General features: G+C 57.0%; 1 protein-coding gene across 1 annotated transcript; it reads left to right on the top strand.

Annotated features, from left to right (window-relative positions):
* The first annotated feature begins 848 nt into the window (after positions 1 to 848).
* On the top strand, positions 849 to 6461 carry ACOT7 (acyl-CoA thioesterase 7). Its single transcript, XM_082295676.1, has 8 exons — positions 849 to 963; positions 1380 to 1536; positions 2046 to 2137; positions 2272 to 2386; positions 3471 to 3557; positions 5061 to 5177; positions 5373 to 5557; positions 6173 to 6461. The coding sequence occupies exons 1-8, from the start codon at positions 850 to 852 to the stop codon at positions 6275 to 6277; spliced, it is 972 nt and encodes a 323-aa protein (XP_082151802.1). The 5' UTR covers position 849; the 3' UTR covers positions 6278 to 6461.
* The last annotated feature ends 787 nt before the right edge of the window (positions 6462 to 7248 follow it).

Raw genomic sequence — 7248 nt, 5'->3', positions numbered from 1 at the left:
CCCGCCAATGGCGGGGCGGTGTCCGGGTCGGTGTCCGGGGCGATGTCCGGGGCGGTGTCCGGGGCGCGGCGGGGCGTGGCCAAGCACGGCCGTGCCGCAGCGCCGCTGCGGGCGGGGCGCCGGTGCCGCCATGTCGGAGCTGGGGGCCGCGGGCCCGAGCCCAGCCGCCATCCAGGTGTCCAGGTACGGCCCTGTCACGGCCGGGGGCCCGGGCAGGGCTGGGCAGGGAGGCGGGCGCGCTGGGGGCCGCGGGCGGGTGCCGGTCTCTCAACCGAGATGTTGCCCGCCCTGCTGCCGGCATCGGCGGCACCGCCCGCCTTGGTTACGCTGCCAGTGACACCGGCCACGGGCAGAGCGCAGGAACGCCGCGCCCGTGCTCCGTTCTGCGGGGGCTGGGAGCGGGAAGGGCAGCCGCCGTTCTCCCGCCTGTGTCCCCGCGGCTCCCGGGCACGGTCGCTCTGAAACAGCAGCTCCTGTCCGGGCCGGGGAGCAGCCGCTGCCTCAGCGCCGCCCGGGGCCGTTATTCACCGTTGGCAGAAAGGGCGGCTGCTGCCGGGAGGCCGCGTGGAGCAGCGGCACGTGCCCGGTTCGGTCTGTGCCGCAGCGGGGCCCGGCGGGGTGCGGCCCCGGTGAGGCGCCGGCTGCCCCGGCAGAGGCGCCCTGCTTCCTTCCGCTCCCAGCGGTAATTCGGAGCAGTTTCCACTGCCGCTCACAGGAGGCCGCGTGCGAGCAGCGATGGCCCGGCAGCTCAGCCGGTGGGCGATGCGCTGCCTCCGGGCAGCCGCACCGGGACCGGGCTGGGGGCGCGGCAGGGGTTGTGAGGTCTCATGTGCCTCCTTCGGCAGGATTATGCGCCCAGATGATGCCAATATCGCGGGGAATGTCCACGGGGGAACCATCCTGAAGATGATCGAGGAGGCAGGAGCCATCATCAGCACCCGCCACTGCAACTCCCAGGCCGGGGTGAGTAGGTGCCAGAGTGCCTGCCAGCCTTGGCCCCCCACCGCATCTCAGGGGCAGCAGGAGTCCCGCACTGGAAGTGTTTGTTTGCTCCTGCATGCAAACCACTGGTGTCTCTGGCTGCAGCTGGGGCACGGTCCCAGTAGCTAGAAGCATTCTGCTGAAATTGTGGTTTACCAGCAGAGACATTATTGCTCATTATTGCTGTAAATGTTTTAACTCCCGAGAAAGGCGAGTCGGGGCAACGCTGGTGTTGGTTACAGATGGGGAAGGAAGCGTGGCCAGTGGCTGATAAGGTGGCGGTTGAAGAATCGGAGCCGCACATGGCATGGCCAGTTTGGCTGGTCTCAGGGAGCCGCCAGCTGTGGTCCTGCGTGGCGTGGCTGTGATCAGTACTTTGGCTGTCTCACCCTCCCCAGGAGCCCTGTGTGGCTGCACTGGCACGGGTGGAGCGGACGGACTTCCTCTCGCCCATGTGCATCGGTGAGGTAGCCAACGTCAGTGCTGAGATCACCTACACCTCCCGGCACTCTGTGGAGGTTCAGGTCAACGTGATGTCTGAAAACATTTTAACAGGTGGGTGGCTGCTGGTGGCTGTGTTCCAAAACTCCAGGAATAATGGTGTTAAGCTGAGAGCTCGCAGTGGTGACCCCATCCTCTGCTCTGTCACTGGCAGCATTCGGCAGAGGGGAGAACTAGCGTGTTTATTGACAGAGCTGGGGGTGCAGGGAGGGCTGGTGCTGAGGGGGGAGGCCAGGCAGGCTCCCTGGGGTTTATGGTTCCATTGTAGTGAAGAACAGCAAAATCTGCTGGTAGCTCTTCCTGCCTGATTTGCTGCCTGTGGCTTTCTTTGGCCTGAAAAAGTCCCTTTTCCTGCTGTTGCTGTGACAACCAGTTCCACTTGCTGGGACACCTTCCCAAAAGCGCATTATCGCATCCGCTGCAAGCTATAGCCTGGCAGCAGCCAGCAGGGCAAGGGGCCACCAATGCCAGTGGCATTGCTGGTGTGTGCCCGACCCCAGACCGATGGCAGGTACAGCACCGCTGGCCTTGGCAACATCACCTGCTGCCCCCTTCTCCTCCAGGGGCAAAGAAGGTGACGAACAAGGCGACACTGTGGTATGTGCCACTGTCCCTGAAGAATGTGAATAAGGTCCTTGAGGTTCCCCCCATCCAGGTAGGACAGCTCGCTTGGGTCCCTCAAAACTGGAACTTGTTCTCTCTGGGGAATGGCACTAACCTGGCCCTGCTGGCACTCCCAGCTGTGCCAGTGGCTTTGCCAACCCCCTTCTTACCAGCCTTCTATTCCAGTATGCGAGAAAGGAGCAGGAGGACGAGGGGAAGAAGCGTTACGAGGAGCAAAAGCTGGATCGGCTGGAAACTAAGCAGAGAAATGGTGATGTGATCTTACCTGTCATCAACCCAGGTAACACGGGCAGTGTGTAGCCAATGCAAATTGCCCAGCAGTACTGGGAGGCCATACTGGTCCCCAGGGCAACTCCAGCCATCCCCAGGGCCCTGTAGCTGCAAGTGTGCGTTCTGAAACACCGCACCAGGGATGGGGACGGGAATTTGGAGCCACAGTGTGTGAGTGGAAGGGGAGCTGAATGGATACCTGTAATGCCCTGCCGGGGCTGGTGGGTGAGATCTCCTCTCCAAAACCCGGTTCCTGTATCACTCCTTGCATCCCTTGTGCGCTTGTGTGCAGCTAGAGGTGGTTTTGCTCAGCAAGGGGTAAAGGCAAGTGCTGGGCAAAGGTGGCCTCTAGGCCTGGCTGGGGTCTTCAGGCAGAGGTGGAGAGGTGGCACGTGGGGAATGTTGGGGGAGGTGATGGGGGATGAAAGTTGCTCAAATGCTTTTTTCCCCTCTGTCCTCTCTGCTCACAGATAGGCAGACAAAAGGTAAGGCTTGGTGGGCACTGCTGCATGGGTGGTCACCCTGAGTGGGACTTGGCTGCTTTTCCCTCCTCTGAGCTTCTTTAACACCTCCCATTAGATAGAAAACACAGCCACTTCTGAGAGAGGATTTCCTTCTGCTGGGAGTTTGGGGGTGTGACTTCTGTCACCTGGAGGTTGTGGTGGGACAGGGGTCACCATTATGTGCCAGGGTTGGGGGGGATGAGGGTGACGGTCTTCCCACCAAGGGGAGAACAGGGCTCTGTGCAGCAGGGTCTGGCAGGTTCAGCTGAGCGGGAAGCAGACAGCCGTGTGACCCAGTTTGCTCCTGTTTGCTTTCATGCTCTTTGAAAGCTTGAAAAGAAAGAAATGAGCTGAGCTACAATAAAGTGGATGGGTGGGGATTAGAGGGAGGCAGCAACCCATCAGGTGGTGAACAGTCTCTGCTCTGCTCTTGGAACTTCTCCAGCCTGGTTTAACCACTGGTTTCAAAATAGTTCAGCTTTGTACAAGCCAGCTCCATATTTTCTTCCTTTGGACAGCTTTAGACGGGGGTATATGGGGGTGTATGGGTGCCAGCTGAGCAGTTCTCACCTTGCTTTGCTCTCTAACCAGAGCCACACACTGTTGGCTACAGCCAGTCCAGCCTGATCCACCTGGTGGGCCCATCGGACTGCACGCTGCTGGGCTTTGTGCACGGAGGTGAGTGAGCACTGCCCTGCGCAGCAGCTGGGTGGCAGGTCCAGGTGGCTTTTCCATGGAGCAAAGTGTGGTTGGAGAGTGACTCAGTGTTTTTGGTGGGCTCTGCCTCTGGAGGCACACAGGCCCCTTTGCCTTGACTGTCAGGGCCAGAGTTGCTTCAGCTGAGATGAAAGCTTCATCTTTTTTTGTGCCCCAAAAACTCATGTACTCGACCTGTAAATCCTACAGTTTTGTCATTGCCTCTGAGATTGCAAATCCCGGAGTACAAACACCCAGCGTGTGGCTGCAATTAGCTGAAGTCATTTCCTCTTGGCTGGCAGTGCCCATCACCTGCAGGGCTGGCATGTGTGGTGTAAGCCTAGGGAGAGGTGTGTTTTCTGAGGGCTGGGATAACACACACCTAATTATGTCCATTAAAAAACAACCAACATGGCTCAGAGCTGTTTGGAGGTTTGTGGGACTGTTATGATCCTGTTTTAAGGTTCTTAGGAATGCCTCTGCCTGAATTAAGGTGCAAACAAGACCATATGCCAGTGACAATAGGGTTTTATTTGATGGTAAATATGAGAGAGAAAGAAGGAAAGAAAGAAGTAGAAAATAGGTGGGGGGACAGAAAGAGTGACAGGGACAGAATAAGGAAAATATCACCACTCTGTGGATCCCAGCTATGTTCATTGATCCTCTCCAGCTGGTCGTCTTGGTGGTGAAGGTCCCCCCAGAAAGCATAGAATCCCATGGGTATATATGCTCAGGCTAGGTAGGCATGTCCGGGCATGGGGGGCAGTCTCTCACAGCAGACTCTGGGTCTTGTTGCATCGCATGCAGTCCTGTGAGGCCAAGCCTCTCACGTGAATGTCCCGTGGATGTGCCCTGTGGGGTTGGGGGTTCCACAGCTGGGCCAGTTTGTGTAATCACAGGATGGGTGTTTATTGCCTCTCACCAGAGGCTGCACCATGCACCCAAAATCTCCTCCTCCCACCCCAGTTGGGGGGAGTCTGTGTAAACCTGGCTCTGCTCTCCCCCCCCCCCCCCCAAACTCAGCTGGAGGCTTTGGCCTATTGTGGATGCATACCTTTCCCTCAGCCCGAGGTGACTGAACAATAGGTTTCCTTTTATCTAATCAGCAGTTCGACTTACAGTCCAAAGTTCTTCAGTGAGGTTTCTGTAGCTGCAGCTTCTTTAAAACTTTATATCAATGTTTGAGGCATGAACTGTTTCAGTCTCTGACAGGGACTGATATTGCCTTGCAAGGGTGAGGTTTGCTCAGAGAAATTTGAGAGAGACAGAGCTGACTGAAATCTTAATCACAGGTCTGTGAGGATGTCGCCGTGGCACCGACAGGAATCCTTGTGCTGGTACTGGGTTTTCCTGAAGTTGGGACTCAGTCTCCGGTCCAATTCCTCAGCATAGCTTTGTCCATGCTAAGGCCTTACTGACTTTTGTGTGGTTTTCCCCAAATCCCACTGATTTCCCTGAGACAGGACCCTCTCCTTCCCCTCACAGGTGTCACCATGAAGCTCATGGATGAAGTTGCTGGCATCGTGGCTGCCCGCCACTGCAAGACCAACATCGTCACTGCCTCAGTGGATGCCATCAACTTCCATGAGAAGATCAAAAAAGGTACCAAGGGTGGTGGCAGGCACAGTGGTCTTCTCTGTTGCCACACCCTGGCTCCCTTGGGTGTGCGCTCAGGACATGCTGGCAGAGAAGTTTAATCCCTGTTTGGTTTGTCCCGTTGCTCCACTTAAGACACAGCTTAAGCATAAAACATGCGGGACCCCTTGCTCCCTTCACCAGCTCCTCTCTGCTTCACAGGCTGCGTCATCACTGTCTCAGGACGCATGACATTCACAAGCAATAAGTCCATGGAAATAGAAGTCTTCGTGGATGCTGACCCGTTTGTGGATGAGCCTCGGGAGCGGTACCGTGCTGTCAGCGCCTTCTTCACCTATGTGTCCCTGAGCAAGGAGGGGAAGCCCCTGCCTGTCCCGCAGCTGCTGGTAAGAGCTTTTCTCTCTGGACTGGAGCCAGCAGGGCCATCACCTCTCCTGCTCCTCCTGGGGCAGAGCCCAGCTGGCCTTTTTGTCCAAGAAATCCTCTTCCCTTGAATTACTCAGCAGAAAAATATGAGCACGAATGAGACTTTCCAGGGCAGGCCACAGGAGTTTATGTTTGTTTTTGTTATTGTTTTGGGTTTGTTTGGTTTTATTTTTTTTCTTTTGAAAATTGCTGATGGGGAGGTTGGGGATTTTCTTCTTTCTCATGGTTGAGGACAGGCTGCATGCGGGCCCTGCACCTGGGGACCCTGAGTGGCAATGGAGCCCCACGCATCCCTAATTTCTGCTCCCCATGGTATCCCTATTCCAGCCTCCTGCCTGTTTTAGCTCCCCTAATCCTGGCAGGGCTTTGCTGATGTGGCGCTCCTGACTGGGGCTGTTTGTTGGTTAATATTATATGTGGCACAGGTCTCCTGCTCGATGCAGGAGCACACTGGTAGTCACGTTGTGTGTTTGACAGAGGGCAGCTTCCCCCTCTGTGAGGGGAGGTGTGTTTCCCTCCTGCACACACTCGCAGCACACTGATGCCTCGGCTTTGCATTTGTTCTGTGGCCTCAGACGGAGACAGAGGATGAGAAGCGTCGCTTCGAGGAAGGGAAGGGCAGGTACCTGCAGACCAAAGCCAAGCGGCAGGCGCAGATGCAGGAGGCTGCCCAGCAGTGACCTGTCCGGCACCCTCGCCACCAGCGCCCGCCGAACATCCAGGTTGTTCCCATTCGTTTTGTGTCCAGTCTGCGCCAGCCCCATGCCTCTGCCCGCCCCAGCCTGCTGCCGGCGTCGCTGCTTTGCTGCTGATGGGCTCAGCACCGTAGACCTTGTGCTTCAGGGTGGCTGAAGCTCCCTGAAAGCCTCCAGGAGTCTTCCCAGGCACTTGCCATCCGCCTCCAGAGCCGTTGTCACTGTTTGATCCCGTTGGTGACGCTCCTGCCTGTGTCAGAGCCAGGACGGAGGCGTGTGGTGGCTTGAGGGGCGTGTGAGGCCGTGAGTCTTTGTGCTGCTGTGTGCGACTCGCTGGTTTGTCCTACCATGCACACCAAAGCTTTTGTACGTGTCGTGCCGCGCCAGGGCCGCACTGAATGTCTGTGACATCTCTAGGTAGTTCTCTGTGCACATCTAAGTTATTTAAGGAATCCTGTGGCATAAATAAAGTCTGTTTCATTGACTGGAATGAAAGGCTGACACCTTTATTTCAAACAATTGTGCTTTTTCTCCCTCCCCCAGATCCGCCAATGCTCCCCAAGTGGCGCCGGGCTCTCCCGACCGTGTTTTTAAGGAAGTCTGGCTGTTTGAGCGGCACCCCCAGAGCAGTTCCTGCTGGAATGGGTTCCGGGTGTGAGATAGTAAACAATAAACTACCTGACAGGAGGTTGTAGTGAGGTGAGCGCTGGTTTCTTCTGCCGTGCCTGCAGTGAGAGGACAAGGGTTAATGGCCTTAGGCTGCGAGAATGGAAATTCAGGACAGATAATAAGAAAATGTTTTCCCTGTTCAGGTGCTTAGGCAGCAGGAAGGTGGTGTAGGCCAGCACGCCTGGAGCTCTTCAGGAGCGCCTGCACCTGCCGCTGGGTGATGTGGCTTAGGGGTGACGGTGGCGGTGCCGGGCGGGCGGTGGGACAGGACGGTCGCAAAGGTTGCC

The sequence above is a fragment of the Coloeus monedula genome (genome assembly GCF_965178545.1).
Source record: "Coloeus monedula genome assembly, chromosome: 22".
Classification (NCBI taxonomy): Eukaryota; Metazoa; Chordata; class Aves; order Passeriformes; family Corvidae; genus Coloeus; species Coloeus monedula.
This window is presented reverse-complemented; position numbering and strand designations above follow the sequence as displayed.

Coding starts and splice junctions, on each gene's coding strand:
- ACOT7 (XM_082295676.1), top strand. CDS start 850: ATGCGCCCAGATGATGCCAATATCGCGGGGAATGTCCACGGGGGAACC. Junction 2,138..2,271: donor TTGAGGTTCCCCCCATCCAG/GTAGGACAGCTC, acceptor CTTCTATTCCAG/TATGCGAGAAAGGAGCAGGA. Junction 5,178..5,372: donor CCATGAGAAGATCAAAAAAG/GTACCAAGGGTG, acceptor TCTGCTTCACAG/GCTGCGTCATCACTGTCTCA.